The sequence below is a fragment of the Pongo pygmaeus genome, chromosome 2 (assembly GCF_028885625.2).
Source record: "Pongo pygmaeus isolate AG05252 chromosome 2, NHGRI_mPonPyg2-v2.0_pri, whole genome shotgun sequence".
Lineage (NCBI taxonomy): Eukaryota > Metazoa > Chordata > Mammalia > Primates > Hominidae > Pongo > Pongo pygmaeus.
Genome location: NC_085930.1, coordinates 176,723,095 through 176,741,472, shown reverse-complemented (window position 1 = coordinate 176,741,472; position 18,378 = coordinate 176,723,095). Strand labels below are relative to the sequence as shown.

The following is an 18,378-nucleotide window of genomic DNA, read 5'->3' as shown; positions in this document are numbered from 1 at the left end:
TATGGGATTTCCATGCACTTGAAGATATAATTATAGTATTATGTTGTATAGTTTCCATCTTATAATATTGCTTTACTGAGTGTCAGGTTATAATAACCCTTTTTTGTAAACAAAAGAATATTTTCAGTGAGGCTGCTTCCTGAATGAGAATCATTGCCATCAGATTTTATACTATTGGAACTTCTAGTACAGTAGTAGTACTATTGCAGCCGGTAATCATGAGACTTTATGTTCCTGAAATTAATTGCTCTCTAATAAAACTTAAAGGATTCTCCTTTATAGGAACGAATTACTTCCCAGATCCTTGCCTTTCTTTCACTTCTTCCCATCCTCCCTTCTTTCTTTTTTTCTCCCTCCCTCCCTTTTTTCCTCCCTCCCTCCCTTTTATCTTTTCTTCCTTCCTTTTATTAAGAAGAAAAGAGAGAAAAGGATGAGAGAAAGCAAGGAAGACATAGAAATACTGTTCCCGTGGGGATCAGAGGCAATAGAAAAGTTAAGTGATCAGGAAAGGGAAGACTCAAGATAAATTAGGGGCTTGGTTTGGGATTGAGGGTATGGGGACAGAAAGGTAGTTGGTAATAGGAAGAACCCCAGATCTGGACCTGTGATACACATTGCAGTGAGGCTTAGTAGAAAAGACGGAGGCAATAGCACAGGAAAGGAGAGTTGACAGCCAAACAGGACTGGGTTCAATCTCATCTCCACCTCCAATTAGCTTCGTGCCCTTGAGCAAGTTGGCTTTCAGATTGCTATCTTCTCATTAGGAAACTTGGAATAATCTACCCACTAAAGTTTATTATAGGGTGAGAGCACCCAGAGTGGTGCTTGTACATAGGAGGGATACAATAAATAATCCTAATAATTATCTACAGTAGTCATAGGTCAAAGAGAAATTCCATATGGGGGATAAGCAAGAAATGTACTGTTGGGGCTCAGAAAGTGATATCCCAAAATGAGAACCTCGGAAGCAGCCTCAGGAGCAAGGTCTCTCTCTGACCTTCTCCCGCCCATCTGTCTCTCCTGCTCATTCTTTCCTGAGCCAGGTCATAGAAGCTAGAACTCCTTTTCCCCAAAGGTAGCCGTAAAGTCTAAAAATATTATTCTAACATTCCCCTGCTTTTAGTGTAACACCTGACCATAAAGGAATGGAATGACATCCCTCATTCTAGAGTGGTCTTACCCCATACCCAGGAGAAAGGAATGCCATATAGAAAAGCCAAGAAGAATCTGAGCAGACAAGACTTGCTGGGTTTTCCACTCAGTCTATTTTCATTAGCTCATATTCCTTTTTTCCAATGCGTCATAGAACCTAAGTATAAAAATGGACAGTGTCTTGTATATCTTTGGGTCTTCATTCTGAAGTTTCCTGTGTCATGTAAATCTATGATCAAATGAATTTTTTGTGCTTTTCTCTTGTTAACCCGTCTTTGGTTATAGGGGTATTGGCCATGACCCTTATGATGAGGAGGAAAGGGGTTACTGCCCTCTCTGCCCTTATAACACAATCCAGGTAAATTCTAGGCAGAGTGGAGAAACAGACCATTTTGACCTTTGGCAGCACTTTTGTGTTTCATGACATACTTCCCAGTGAATTATTCTGTGAGCCAGCTCTACTCTGGTCCCCTTTCTGAACATCTCCTTTGTATCCTGTTCTCTCCTTATTTTCCTCTTAGAAATTATGTTCTGCTATTAGCAGTATGCTAGTATCAAGGGACAGTTACACTCGTTTACATTAAAGAAGTAGAAGCTTAAAAAAGAAGCCTAAAATGAGTATTGACTAACACAAATGATGTACATCATTAGTAATAGAAATTTTAAGAACCATTTGAGCAAGCAGGTGAAGAATAATTTCTCACTCCAAAATTACCTGTGGCTGGAGGTTTATCACCTAAGTTCCTCAGATCTAGTATGGTTGGGCTTTATGAGTATAGTGAGAAGGTTCTCAAAATCGTGATATTTTATCCACAATTTTGTGTGCATGCATACCTTTCTGATGGAGAGGGTCTATAGTTTTCATCAGATTCCCAAAGGGGTGTTTGACCTCCAAAATTTTAAGAACTATGGATTAACATACTCTCTAGAGTATAAAATAATGGCAATACTTGCATTCTAGTGCTTTGCTACTTTGTGTGGTTCTCAGAGAGCATCAGGAGCAACACCTGGGAATGTGAGAAATGCAGAATCTCAGGTTTACATTGAATGAGAATCTGCATTTTCACATAGCGATTTGTGTGAATGTTAAAACTTGAGAAGCCACGTTCCAATAGTCAAGAGATCAGGCCCTGAGTTCTGAGTTTGTACTCTGGCTCTGCCAAATACTAGTGTCCTAAGCTTCGATTTATAATATTGCATGTCATGACACCAAACTTAAGAGTTAATCTCAGAACTTCAGACCTGAGTTTGACAATTACTTGCTGACTTTGGCAAATCACTGAAACTGTGTGGATGAATCCCTATTTCTTTACCTATGAGATATAGAAGTAGATTAGCTCTTTCTCAGCTCTCAATTTACCTTTTGTTTCTCACACAGGTGATTTGTCATGGCCTCTCATCTATTGAAATGCTTTTTGTCAACGTTCAACAAATGTCTCTTAAACCCTGAGAGTCACACTGATTTCTTTCTTCTTTGAAATTCTATTATACATTTTGTAACATTCAATTTATCACTTTATGATGTGCTAAAATTGTCTCTAATTATTTGATTTACATGTTTTTCCTCCCATGTTTGGGGCCATATAATTGAAGTCCAGACTGCGTCTATTTCTTTTCTTATTATCTTTATCATAGCACAGAGCACATAGTAGATGCGCAATAAATCTTTGAGGATTGAATGCCATGTTTTGAGAGACGATATCGGCAAATGACACAATGAATAGTCTCAATGTCATTAATTTAGTTATAAATTGGTTGTGTTGTGACATTTATTTCCTAGGGAGATAGCTATGAAATTTTCTAAATCAAGCTATTTACATATCAATATGAGCTCTTGAATTAATAAATCCTAGTTACCTTTAGAAACAGCCCAATTGAATAGATCAGAGGAAAAGGAATGCATTGAGCTATTTTCCTGCTTCTCAGAACTTTCTTGCCTTTAATAATTGTTTGGAAATGTATAAATACCTGTGTATGTGTGTGTGTATATATATATATACACACATTACAAATATATGTGTGTATATATATATACACATATTACAAATATATGTGTGTATATATATATACACATATTACAAATATATGTGTGTATATATACACCATATGTATATGTATACACACACGCACACACACACACACACACACAAATCAAATTAAGTTATTATACCAAAATAGTAAAACTAGATGCTGTTTTTAACTTCTTAATGAGGGATGCTGTTTTTGTGAAGCAGAAATTTATTCTCACAGTTCTGGAGGCTGGGAGTCAAAGATTAAGGCACCATCAAATTTGCTGTCTGGTGGGGACCTACTTTATGCTTCCTGGATGGTGCCTTCCACCTGTGCCCTCACATAGTGGAAGGGGCAAACAAGCTTCCTTAGACTTCCTTTATAAGGGCATTCATCCCATTCTTGAAGGTTCTACTCTACTGACCTAATTACCTTTCAAAATCTCTGCCTCCTTGTATCATCACCTTGTGGGTGAAGGTTTCAACATATGAATTAGGCGGTTGTGGGGTGGGGAGGAGGCCAGAAATACAAACATTCAGACCGTAGCAGTGCCCATTAAGAACTGTCAAGGGTCTAAACTTTTATGTTATTTTCAAGTTAGCTATTAACAAGTTAGCTTGCCATTTCCAGCATAATGAGCAATACAAATATTGTGATGCTTACTTGGATAGAGAAATGTTAAAAATCTTACAATGACAGAGGACATAAGACTTCCATGTCAGAGAGAAAAAAAGACTATTATTCTCAGGAAAGCAAGCAGCATAAATATTATCACATTTATTTCAGTTCCCCTGGCCATCAAGTCCACAGAGGCAATGCAGATGGGCCCAGTGCACATGCACTGTATTCCATTACAGTAAAGGAACCCCAAACTTAAGGAATCTGAATCGTTTATGTTGGACAGGAGGCATGCCTAACTTTCGCTCCAGAGGAAGACATTATCTTTATTATTCTGGGCAAAGGGAGACATTATCTCTACATTCTATGGCTGTTTGCTATGCAAACAAGACTCTTTGGAAAGATAATCCGGAACAAAAGGCAGTGAGTTCTTAGCTTCACAAGAAGTGCAGAAATGCTAGCAATCCATTGAGAATTGACTCCCCGCAATATGTTACTCCTGATTCTACGTAATAAATTGATCACAAATATTTCTGAGTCATTCTACTAAAAAAAACTTCCCTTAAGCTTTATAAAGCAACAACATCCCCCTTTGTGTGGGGTAGAAATTTGATCCTGAGGTCAAACCAGAAATCCTCCAACTGTGGGACACAAATAATTGAGCACAATGACAAAGAGAACTTCTGTCTAACCACAGAGGGCATGGTGGTTTCAAGTTGATCAAAGAGCAGCCATGGCTATTCATTGGCCTTCTGGAGCCTGTGGATCTGAGAGTAATGGCAAGGTTCTCCTGACAAAAGGTAGTAGGATCTTTATCCTTGCTTGGAAAGTGTGAATTTGCTCCACAGTGTCTGGCACTGGCTCATCAGGAATGCAGGAAGAGCCACTTTGACCTGAGTCTGTAGCTGTGTTTGTGAATCTTGGCAAGGAGTTGAGTCCTGGCCATTTCACTCTCCAACATTTTAGATCAGTCAAAATTTAAATAAACCATTGTTTAGGCATGAGCTGGACCTTTGGGGAGCAGCAGATGGTTGATAAGCTCCTGTTTGCTTGCCCCAGACCCAGGAGAAAGAACATAGGAATTTGGCCAATTACTCATCTTACAGCTTCAGAACCCCATATGATTATTGTGATTAACATTGTTTCGTGCCATGTGTTCCAATTTTTAAAAATTCAAGGTATCCCTAGATTGGGGGAAAAGTCAGAATGTAGAATTTCCTGTAACTTCTCAATGGAATTCTTTTGTGGGAGGTGGGAGAAGGGGTTTGTGAGGTGTTTTTAAAGTATCAGTTTGTATCGTCATAGTCTGAGTTTAATTTTTAACTTTCCATATTAAAACAGCTCCATTTTACTAATATGTTGTTAAGAATCAACTAAAGATTGTTTTTCTCTTTAATTTTTTATCAGTTACTTACAATGCATCTTTAGATGCTATCATTTCCAGTACAACCAGCAATACAAATAGTGTGGTGCTGGCTTGGAGAGAGAAATCAAAAAAGCATCTTAATATGACATCCTTCAACATTGCCCAGGGCATTCATGCTTTTGATTATCACTCTTGGCTCAATTTAATTGGTAGGTAAAATAAATCATGATAACTATGAGGGCCTCATAAATAGTCTGGGAAGCATATTTGTATGCATGGAGCCTTTTCCACCTTGTTGCTGTATTGCTATAGAGACAATCTTGAGCAGCTCACATTGTATTGCCTGAGAATGTCTGATAATGATGCATTATGATGTGCAGTGTATATAAACTACATTGAGGTAAAAATATGAGAAAGTGCCCAATGCTTTAATGAGTTTTTTTTATTACAAGTGGTGAAGGGTGTAAAATGATATAGAGAAGGAAGATAGTTTGTGCAGCATCTGCCATTCTGCCATCTTCCTAACACCACCAAATGCTCCACCCAAACAAATGCATTTTTTCGTTGTTACTACTACAGCTACCACTACCAGTGCATGCACATGTGTACACACACACACACACATCCATACACAAGAGAACTGCAAAATGTAGAGTGTTTTTCAATTACCTTTCAGAATACAATCTCTAATGATTTTTGAAAATGTTCAGATTATCCAAGGTTTGTTTACTAGAGGGGAGTTCTTTTGATGTAAAAAAAGTATATTTTAGCTGAGGAAATATAAAGTTTCTCAGGCATTATTTAAATTAAAAATGTAGACATTATGAAAGCTGATAATTTGATGTATGATATTTGTTCGAACATTATAAAAATGAGGTATAGATGTATTATTGAAAAGTTAATAGGGTAGTTACAGAGCATACACATGGTCTACAGAATGGGTCATATTAACTCACATTCAATAGTTGTCATTCATATGAAGATTATTAATATTAGCTAAGGAGCTGTGTCCATAAAATTCCCAAAATAATACCTGACAATCACAGTAACAGATACCTTGAATATGAATTCATGTATATGCCAACATCAGATCTTCAAGGAGTACTGTAGATTTATTAGAGAAGGATAGAGGAGTTGGTGACCCATTTTGGCAAGGACTCAAATAGAAACTAATTTGATTGGTTAAGCATTTCAATCTCTGTATAACAATAATTACTTTGTACCTCCTATAGTGCTGGAAAAAATAAGGATGACTAAGTTCAGCTCCACAACTGGCCCTAAACTAGGAAGCAACAAAGAGTATTGTGTTGTATTGAATAGATACAACATTTCCTGCTCTTGAAGAGCTCCCTAAATATAACTGATTGATGTTCAAAAATATCTTCTTCCATTAATAAAGCAGGTCAAAAGTATATTTGTGCTGCTTTTTTGCTTGCACATACAGTCATACATTGCTTAATGATGGAGACAGAAAGGCATCATTAGGTGATTTTCCATTGGGTGAACATCATAGAGTGTACTTACACAGAGATGGTGTAGCCTACTACACACCTGAGCTATATGCTATAGCCTATTGCTCCTAGGCTACAAACTTCTATAGCATGAGACTTACTAAATACTATAGGCACTTGTAACACAATGGTATTTATGTATCTAAACATATAAAAGGTACAGTAAAAATACCATATTATAGTCTCATGGGACCATATCCGTATATGCTATATGTTGTTGGTTGAAATGTTATGAAATGCATGACTGTACTTGATTATTTGATAATTTATGTTTTTATAGTTTTTAATTAATTTGTGAACTTTCAACATTGTTTTCTTTCTTTCTTACTCCTGGGATAACTTTAACACTGTCTACATTTCTAGGCTAAGCTGGCTGGAGAGGGGAAATATCAGGGTTAGGAAGAAGGATTCTGTACCCTCCTGGTTAGGCTGTTTGTTGGTTTTTAAATGGGACTATATGTTTTATTTCACCTCATACATAGCCTTTTCCCCTTTACAAATTTTTTCTTCCCTACTCCCTCCATTTCAACTATTTCTATTGACAGAACTCATGCCCTATTAGCCTGGTCTAGTTAGACAATGGCAAAACAGGGTGCGTTAGTCAACCTACAGTTGACATTTATCAAGCTACAGTTATATGGTAAATTCATTTCACAAAGAAAATGCTGTGGGCTCTTCATGCTATTAAAAACATTTTTTTTCTTTCTAATTCTGATTAGCAACTGCTGGCATTAACAATAAAGTTTGCCTTTGGAATCCCTATGTTGTCTCTAAACCAGTGGGTGTCCTTTGGGGCCACTCAGCCAGTGTAATAGCCGTCCAATTCTTTGTGGAAAGAAAACAACTTTTCAGCTTCTCCAAGGATAAAGTAAGTAACATTGTGCTTTTAATTAATTTAGTTTTGCTTCCCCGGTTCTTACCCAAATCAACTCTGGGATCTGAATTTCTCTGAGAGATCGTGTCAGTTTTTAAAATATACTGGCTAGCTACTTATGTTTTTGGAACTCTATATTTGGAAAAGGTGTTGGTTGATGGTTACTTAACAGTAGTCCTAGACAACTGGGCAAAGTATTTCATTAAATTTTTTCAAATCATGTACTCAGGGATTTAATCTTTATTGGGCTCTCAATATGTCACACCTTGACAGCTTCCAATGTTCTCACAAATTCAACAGAAAAAACAGAAAATGAAATGTTGCTTTGATAAGATAAAGGCCAGGCATAGGCAATGAGATACTATTGCTTTGATATTGAAGAGACTCAGTTAATTAAAAATTGCAGTTAATCTGAAGAACATCAAGTACGTTAAAAACCTTTTAATTAAATGTATCAGTTCATTTCTGTTTTATGATATTGATGGGATATTTTAAATATGGCAGAAAAAAATATGGCACTAGAGCCATAGAGTCCAGGTTGAATCCTGACAACACTATTTATTACTTATATCCACTTAGGCAAATTTCTTCATCTCTAAGAGTCTTGAATTTTGTTGCTTGGTAAAGCTTCAATCTTACTTAATGCCCAACTTAAAGATCCAGTTAACATGATAGATTTCAAGATAGTTGGTTATGAAGAGGAGGGTGCATATAAAGTATATTGATGATAGTCTTTGAGACTTTTTGAGTGAATACAAATTTTTGTTGTATGCTAAAATATATGCAAATATAAATTACATAGAAATTCATCTTCAACTCCTTAGCCACACCCCATAAATTCTACCAAAACTTCTACCAAAAGTAACCACCATAAATTCTACCAAACTTAGTTATTTTACTGTATTACCTAGCATGTAAACTTTTTCTTGAATTTCAACAATCAGCTGCCAATTTCTGTTGATTTTACCATCAAAATATGTTTATCAGTTTCACCTCTCCTTCTCAGTTGCTACTGCTTAATTCAAAATCTTATCTTCTTTTCCTCAAAGTACTGCAAAGGTTTTCTAATATATCTCTCTATTTTCAGATTGATCTGACTCTACTCCGCCCTCCATTCTGCGAATTTGCAAGTAGCTTGCAGAAAAATTCTTCAGTCCTTCATCTCTGCCCTCTATTTAAATATTTACTGTAAAATTCTTAAACTTTTATACAAAGCTCCCCCCATCTACTAGCCCCACTTCACTTCCCGCTTTTCTCTTTCAAATTCATTTAATGCTCCAGTCATATCAAATTATTATCTTTTCTTACCATGCAGTTTCATGGCTTTGCAAGATGCTCTTCCTTCTGCCTTCAATTCCCTGTCTTCTATTAATTGGCAGATGCCTATTTATCCTCCACATTTTAGACTTTTTGAAGTCTCTTATGCCGATGTAGGTGTTTCTTTCTGTGTGCTCCTGTTGCATTTGTGTGTCTCTCATTACAGCGTGTATCATACTGTACTGATATTGTTAGTTTGCTTTCTTAAGATGCATCAGTATTGAAAATGTAAAATAGGGAAGGAGCAAGATCATGACACAGAAGGCCCCACCAATGGTCTCCCCCAATACGAACACCAAATTTAACAACTATCTACACATACACAAAAACACCTTCATAAGAACCAAAAAAATCAGGTGAGCACTCACAGTACCTGGTTTTAACTGAAAAGATCACCAAAGAAGGTAGGAAATACAGTCTCCAATTACCAATGCCACCCCTTCCCTTTTCCCACTGCAGTGTCTGTGTGGCATGGACCACAAAGACTGCAACTCCTAGGTGAGTCGTAGTGCCTGAGATGGGCTAGAAGCCAGTAGACTTGGGGGAAGGGTGGGGGGACATGACTTACTGAGATACCAGCCAGGGCAGCTAAAGGAGTGCTTGTACCACGACTCCCCCAACCCCAGGCGGCACAATTCACAACTTTAAAAGAGACCCCTTCCTTCCACTTGAGGAGAGGAAAGTAATGAGTAAAGAGGACTTTTGTCTTGCGTCTTGGATACCAGCACAGCCACAATAAGATAGGTCCCTGGTCAGAATTGTGAGGTGCCCCCCTTCCAGGCCCTAGCTCCCAGATAACATTTCTAGACATATCCTGGGCCAGAAGGGAACCCACTACCTTAAGGAAAGGACCGAGTTCTGGAAGGACCCATCACTTGTTGACTAAAGAGTCCTTGAGCTCTAAATAACCAGCAGGGATACCCAGATAGTACACCATGGAACTTGGGTGAGACTTAGATGTGTTGACTTCAGGTGAGACATGGAATATTACTATCTGTGGTGGCTACAGTGAGACACTTCTATTTGAGAAAAGCAGAAGTTAAGTAAAGGTGATTTTTGTCTAGCACCTTAGGTACCAGATCAACCATAGTGAGATAGAGCACCAAGCGGGTCCATGATTCTAGGCGTTGGCCCTTGGACAGCATTTCTTGACATGCCCTGAGCCATAGGGGAGCCCACTGCCCTGAAGGGTGAATCTCAGGCTTGGCCGACTTCACCACAAGCTGACTGAAGAGCCTTAATCCTTAAGTGAACAATGGCAGTAGTGTGGCAGTTCTCCCCAAGGGACGGTGGTGGTGGTGGTCATGAAGTGAGGCTCCTCTGCCTGTGAAAACCGGAGGGAAGAGTGGGAAGAACTGAATTTTGTGGTTTGAGTGCCAGTTCAGTCACAGTAAAATAGAACACCGAGTAGATTTCTAAGGTTTCGGACTATAGCCCTGGTTCCTGGACAGCATCTCTGGACCTGCCTGGGACCTGAGGGAACTAACTGCCCTGAAGGGAAGGACACAAGGCTGTCTGCTTAACCACCTGCTGACCATAGAGCCCCAGAGCCTTGGGAAAACATAGGTGGTAGCCAGGTAGTGGTTCAGCAGGCCTTTGGCAAGACCCAGTGCTGTGCTGGCTTCATATCTGACCCAGCAGTCTCAGTGGTGATGGCCACATAAGTGCCTGTGTCACTCCACTGTCAGCCCCAAGTGGCTTAGAATAGAGACAGAGAGACTCTATTTGTTTGGTAGAAAGTAAGGGGAGAGAATAAGAGCCTGTCTAGTAATCTGGACACTTCTGGATTTTATCCAAGATTCCAAACTGGGACCGTTATGAGTCTGCAAGAACTACAGCATTACTGGGTTTGGGGTGCTCCCTAATGAAGATACAGCTGTATCACAACACTCAAGTCCTTTCAAATATCTGGAAAGCCTCTCAGAAAATGTATTAGTCCATTTTCACACTGCTACAGAGAACTATGAGACTGGGTAATTTATAAAAAAAAGAAGTTTAATTGATTCATGTTTCCACATGACTGGGGAGCCCTCAGGAAGCTTACGATCACGGTGGAAGGTGAAGGGGAAGCAAGGCACATCTTTCATGGCAGCAGGAGAAAGAGAGTGGGGTGGGGGAACCACCATACACTTTTAAACAATAAGATCTCATGAGAACTCACTTACTATCATGAGAACAGCATGAGGAAACTGCCCCAATGATCGAATCACCTCCCTACCTTGACACATGGGGATTACAATTTGAGATGAGATTTGGGTGGGGACACAGAGCCACATCAAGTCATTCCACCCTGGCCCCTCCCAAATCTTATGTCCTTCTTTTTTCTTTTCTTTTCTTTTCTTTCTTTCTTTCTTTTTTTTTTTTTTAGATGGAGTCTTGCTCTGTCACCCAGGCTGGAGTGCAGTGGTGTGATCTCGGCTCACTGCAACCTCTGCCTCCCAGGTTCAAGCAATTCTCCTACCTCAGTCTCCAGAGTAGCTGAGACTACAGGTGCCTGCCACCATGCCCAGCTAATTCTGTGTATTTTTAGTAAAGATGGGGTTCACCATGTTAGCCAAGATGGTCTCGATCTCCTGACCTCGTGATCTGCCTGCCTTGGCCTCCCAAAGTGCTGGGATTACAGGTGAAAACCACTGTCCCCAGCCCAACCTTCTCACATTTCAAAACACAATCATGCCTTTCCAATGGTCCCCCAAAGTCTTAACTCATTTCAATGTTAACCCAAAAGCCTAAGTCCAAAGTCAAAGTCCCTTCTGCCTATGAACCTGCAAAAGCCAAAGCAATTTAGTTATTTCCAAGATACAGTGGGGATACAGGCATTGAGTAAATGTTACCATTCCAAAAGGGAGAAATTGGCCACAAAAAAGGGGCTACAAGCGTCATGCAAGTCTGAAACCCAGCAAGACAGTCACTGAACCTTAAAGTTCCAAAATTTCCTTTTACTCCATGTCTCACATACAGGGCATGCTAAAGCAAGGGGTGGGCTCCCTGGCCTTCAGCAGATTAGCTCCTGGGGCTCTGCAGGGTACAGTCCTTGTGGCTGCTTTTACAAGCTGGTGTTGAGTGTGTGTGGCTTTTTCAGGTGCATGACACAAGCTGTCAGTGGATCCACCCTTCTGGAGTCTAGAGGATGGTAGCCCTCTTCTAACAGATCCACTAGTCAGTGCCCCAGGAGGACTCTCTGTGGGAGCTCCAACCCCACATTTCCCCTCTGAACTGCCTTACCAGAGGTTTTCATGAGGGCTCCCTGCAGCCAACTTCTGCTTGGACATCCAGGCATTTTTGTACATCCTCTGAAATCTGGGCAGAGGCTCCTAAAGCTCAACTCTTGTCTTCTGTGCACCCACAGGCTCAACACCATGTGGAAGCTGCCAGTGCTTGGAGCTTGCACCCTTTGAAGTCACAGCCCTAGCTGTACCTTGGCCCCTTTTAGCCAAGGCTGGAGCTGGAGCAGTTGGGATGCAGGGTACCATTCCCTGAGGCTGCACAGAGGCAGCAGGACCCTGGGCCAGGCCCATGAAACCATTTTTCCCTCCTAGGCCTTTGGGCCTGTGACGAAGATCTCTGAAAAGCCCTGGAGACATTTTCCCCATTGTCTTGGCTATTAACATTTGGCTCCTTGTTACTTATGTAAATTTCTGCAGCCAGCTTGAATTTTTCCCTAAAAAATGGGTTTTGCTTTTCTACCACATGATTAGGTTGCAAATTTTCCAAACTTTTATGTTCTGCTTCCCTTTAAACACAGTTTCCAACTTCAGACCATCCCTTTGGGAATGAATATGACTGTACGCTTTCAGAAAAAGCCAGGTCACATCTTGAATGCTTTACTGCTTTGAAATGTCTTCTGCCGGATACCCTAAATCTTCTCTCTCAAGTTCAAAGTTCTACAGATCTCTAGGGCAAGGGCAAAATGCCACCAGTCTCTTTGGTAAAGAATAGGAAGAGTGACCTTTGCTCCAGTTCCCAATAAGGTCCTCATCTCCATCTGAGACCACCTCAGCATGAACTTCATTGTCCATATCACTATCAGCATTTTGGTCAAAACAATTTGACAAGTTTCTAAGAAGTCCCAAATGTTTCCACATCTTCCTGTCTTCTTATGAGCCCTTCAAACTTTCCAACTTTTGCCCGTTACCCAGTTCCAATGTTGCTTCCACATTTCCAGGTATCTTTATAGCAGCACTCCACTCTCCCAGTGCCAATTTTCTGTATTACTTTGTTCTCACATTGCTACAAGGAAGTACCTGAGACTGGGTAACTCATAAAGAAAAGAGGTTTCATTGGCTCACAGTTGCCCATGGCTGGGGAGACTTCAGGAAACTAAAATCATGGAAGAAGGTGAAGGGGAAGGAAGGCACATCTTACATGATAGCAGGAGAGGCAGAACGAGATGGGGGACCCACCACACCCTTTTAAACCATCAGATCTTGTGACAACTCCCTCACTATCATGAGAACAGCATGAGGGAACCTCCCCCTTGATCCAGTCACCTACAACTAGGTCCTTCCCTCAGCACATGGGGATTACAATTTGAGATGAGATTTGGGTCGGAACGCAGAGCCAACCATATCAGATAGCTACAAATAAGACAAGACAGAGAAGACTACAATAAACACCTAACTCTTCAATGCCCAGACACCAAAGAGCACCTACTAATATCAACACCATCCAGGAAAACATGACCTCACTAAATGAACTAAATAAGGCACAATAACACATCCTGGAGAAACAGAGATATGTGACCATTCAGAAGGAGAATTCAAAATAGCTGAGTTGAGGAAACTCAAAGATATTCAAGATAACACAGAGAAGGAATTCAGAATTCTATCAGATAAATTTAACAAAGAGATTAACATTATTAAAAAAAAAGCAGAAATTCTAAAGTTGAAAAACGAAATTGACAAACTGAAGAATGTGTCAGTGTTTTAATAGCAGAATCAATCAAGCAGAAGAAGGAATTAGTGAGCTTGAAGACAGGATATTTAGAAATGTAGTCAGAGGAGGCAAAAGAAAAAAGAATAAAAATGAATGAAGCACACCTACAAGATCTAGAAAACGTCTCAACAAGGCAAATCTAAGAGTTTTTGGACTTAAAGAGGAGGTTGAGAGAGAAACAAGGTAGAAAGTTTATTCAAAGGGATAATAACAGAGAATTCCTAAACCTAGCAAAACATATCAATGTCCAAATACAAGAAGGTTATAGAACACCAAGCTGATTTAACCCAAAGAATACTAACTTGAGGCATTTAATAATCAAACTCCCAAAGGTCAAGGATAAAGAAAGAATCCTAAGGGCAGCAAGAGAAAAGAAACAAATAACATAAAACAGAGCTTCAATATGTCCGGCAGCAAAATTTTCAGGGAAATCTTACAGGCCAGGAGAGAATAGCATGACATATTTAAAGTTCTGAAGGAAAATAACTATATCTTGCAAAAATATCCTTCAAACATGGAGAAATAAAGACCTTACCAGACAAATAAAAGCTGAAGGATTTCATTAATACTGGAACTGTCCTACAAGAAGTGCTAGAGGGAGTTCTTCAATCTGAAAGAAAGGAATGTTATTTAGCAATAATAAATCATCTAGCCGGGAGCAGTTTCTCATGCCTGTAATCCCAGCACTTTGGGAGACCAACGTGGGAGGATTGTGAGGTCAAAAGATGGAGACCATCCTGGCCAACATGGTGAAACCCCATCTCTACTAAAAATACAAAAATTAGCTGGGCGTGGTGGTGTGCACCTGTAGTCCCAGCTACTCAGGAGGCTGAGGCAGGAGAATCTCTTGAACCCAGGAGGTGGAGGTTTCAGTGAGCTGAGATGGTGCTACTGCACTCCAGCTTGGCAACAGGGTGAGACTCCATCTCAAAAAAAAAAAGAAAGAAAGAAAAAGAAAAAGAAATCATCTAACGGTACAAAACTCAGTGGTAATAGTAAGTACACAAAAAAAACCCACAGAATATAACCCTGTAACTGTGCTGTGTAAGCTATTGTTATCTGGAGTAGAAAGATTAAATGATGAACTAATCAAAAATAACTACAATAACTTTTCAAGACATAGACAGTACAATAAGATATAAATAGAAACAACAGAAAGTTAAAAAGTTAAGGAGGATGAAGTTAAGATATAGGGTCTTTATTAGTTTTCTTTTTGCTTGTTGGTTTGTTTATATGAACAGTGTTAAGTTGCTATCAGTTTAAAATAACGGATTATAAGATAGTATTTTCAAGCCTCATGGTAACCTCAAACTAAAATAACATACAAGGAATACACAAAAAATACAAAGCAAGAAACTAAATCATATGACCAGTGATAATCACGTTTACTATAAGGAAGACAGGAAGGAAATAAAGAAGGAAGAGAAGACCAGAAGACAACCAGAAAACAAATAACAAAATGGCAGAAGTAAGTCTTTACTTATCAATAATAGCATTGAATGTTAATGGACTAAACTCTCCAATCAAAGGACATAGCAGAGTGATTGGATAAAAAAATAACAAGACCCAATTATCTATTGCCTACAAGAAACATACTTAACCTATAAAGACACACACTGACTGAAAATAAAGGAAGGAAAAATGATATTCCATGCCAATGGAATACAAAGAAGAACAGGAGTCCCTATATTCATATCACACAAAATAGATTTCAGGCCAAACCTATAAGGGACAAAGAAATCATTATATAATGATAAATGAATTAGTTCAGCAAGAGAATATAACAATTGTAAATATATTTGTACCCCAAACGGGAGCACCCAGATATATAAAGCAAATTTTATTAGACTTAAATAGAGAGATAGACCACAATACAACAATAGCTGGAGACATCAACACCTGTTTTTCAGCATTGAGGTCTTCCAGACAGAAAATCAACAAAGAAACATCAGACTTTGCACTATAGAATAAATGGACCTAATAGATATTTATAGAACATTTCATCCAACTGCTGAAGAATACAAAATCTTTTTCTGACTACATGAATCATTCTCAGAGATAGACCATATGTTAGGTCACAAAACAAGTCTTAAAACATTCAAAAAATTTAAATAATATCAAGCTTCTTCTCTAATCACAAGGTACTAAAACTAGACATCAATAACAAGAGTAATTTTGAAAATTGTACAAATACATGGAAATTAAACAATATTCTCCGGAATGACCAGTGTGTCAATAAAGAAACTAAGAAGGAAATTGAAAAATTACTTGAAACAAATGACAATGGAAACATGGCATACCAAAACCTATGGGATACAGTAAGAGGAGTACTAAAAGAGAAGTTTATAGCTGTCATCAAAAAAGAGAAAAAACTTCAAATAAACAACCTAATGGTGCCTCTTAAATAATTCGAAAAACAGGAACAAACCAAACCCCAAATCTGTAGAAGAAAAAATAAAGATCAGAGCAGAGATAAATGAAGTTGAAATGAAGAAAGAATACAAAGATCAATGAAATGAAAAGTTGGTTTTGGAAAAGATAAACAAAATTGACAAAACTTTAGCCAGACTAACTTAGCCAGACTAACTTTCCAGCCAGAAAAAAAAAGAGAGAAAACCCAAATAAAATAAATAAAAGTACAGATGAAAAAGGACATATTATTACTGACACCACTGAAATTCAAATGATTATTAATGGCTTCTATGAACCACTACGTGTTAATAATTTGACAAATCTGGAAGAAATGGATAAATTCCTAGACATATACAAACTACCAAGATTGAATCATAAAAATTTTCAAAGCCTGAACAGACTAATAACAAGTAATGAGACTGAAGCCACAGTTAAAAGCCTCTCAACAACAAAAAGCCCAGGACCCAAGGGCTTTGCTGCTGAATTTTACCAAACATTAAAAGAAGAACTGGTACCAATCCTACTCAAACTATTCCACAAAGTAAAGGAGGAAGGAATACTTCCAAACTCATTCTACAAAACTATTATTACCCTGATACCAAAACCAGACACAGACACATCAGAAAAGAAAACCACAGGCAGATAGCCCTCATGAACATTGATGCAAAAATCCTCAACAAAATACTCTCAATCCAAATTCAACAACACATTTAAAAGATCATTCATTATGACCACTTGGGATTTATCCCAAGGATGCAAGAATGGTTCCACATATGCAAATCAATCAATTTGATACATGATGTCAATGGAATGAAGGACAAAAACTAAATAATCATTTCAATTGATTCTGAAAAAGCATTTGATAAAATTCCACATATCTTCATGATTTAAAAAACTCAAAAAGTTTTGATATAGAAGAAACATAACTCAACATAATAAAAGCCATATATAAAAGACCAACAGCTAATATCGTATTGAAATGGGAGAAAGTTGAAAGCCTCCTATCTAAGATCTGGAGAATGCCCACTATGTTATTCAATATAGTACTGTAAGTCCTAGCTAGAATAATCAGACAAAGAAATATAAAAAGGGCGTCCAAATTGGAAAGGAAGAAGGCACATTATCCTTATTTGCAGATAATAAAATCTTGTATTTGGAAAAACCACTCCACCAAAGAACATTAGAATGGTGAGCAAATTCAGTAAAGTTGCAGGATACAAAATCAACATAATCAGTTGCATTTCTATATGCCAACAACAATCTGAAAATCAAGAAAGTAATCCCGTTTAGAATAGCTACAAATAAAATTAAATATCTAGGAATAAACTTAACAAAAAGAGTGAAGGATTTGTATGATGAAAAGTATAAAACATTAATGCAAGACATTGAAGAAGCTACAAAAATGGAAAGGTATTCCATGTTCATGGTCTGGAAGAATAAATATTGTTAAAATGTCCATATTACCAAAGCAATATACAGATTTAATGCAATCCCTATCAAAATACCAATGACATTCTTCACAGAAATAGGAAAAACAATCCTAAAATTTATGTGAAATCACAGAAGACCCAGAATAGCCAAGGCTATCCTAAGCAAACAGAACAAAAGTGAAGGAATCACACTAACTGACTTCAAATTATACTATGGAGCTATAGTAACCAAAACATCATGACACTGGCATAAAAACAAATACATAGACCAGTGGAATAGAATGGAGAATCCAGAAATAAATCCATACATCTACAGTGAATTCATTTTAGACAGTGGTGCCAAGAACATATATTGAGGAAAAGACAGTTTCTTCAATAAATGGTGCTGGGTAAATTGAATATCTATATGCAGAAGATAATATTAGACACCTAAATCTTGTCATATACAAAAATTAAATCCAAATTGATTATAGATTTAAATCTAATACCTCAAACTATGAATCTGCTAAATAAAAACATTGGAGAAACTGTCCAGAATATTGGACTAGGCAAAAATTTCTTGAGCAATACCCCACAAGCACAGGCAATTGAAGAAAAAATGGATGAGTGGGATCACATTAAGTTAAAATGCTTCTGCGCAGCAGCAAAGTATACAATCAATAAAGTGAAGAAACAACCCACAGAACGGGAGAAAATATTTACAAACTATCCATCTGACAAGGGATTAATAACCAGAATATACAAGGAGCTCAA

General features: G+C 38.2%; 1 protein-coding gene across 1 annotated transcript in view; it reads left to right on the top strand.

The window, feature by feature from the left end:
- Window positions 1–18,378, top strand: part of WDR49 (WD repeat domain 49) — a 177,407-nt gene that overhangs the window by 46,394 nt on the left and 112,635 nt on the right. The window contains exons 6-7 of the mRNA XM_054482756.1: window positions 5,188–5,355; window positions 7,377–7,525. Of these exons, the coding sequence (XP_054338731.1) occupies window positions 5,188–5,355; window positions 7,377–7,525 (317 nt within the window). The remainder of the gene's footprint in view (window positions 1–5,187; window positions 5,356–7,376; window positions 7,526–18,378) is intronic.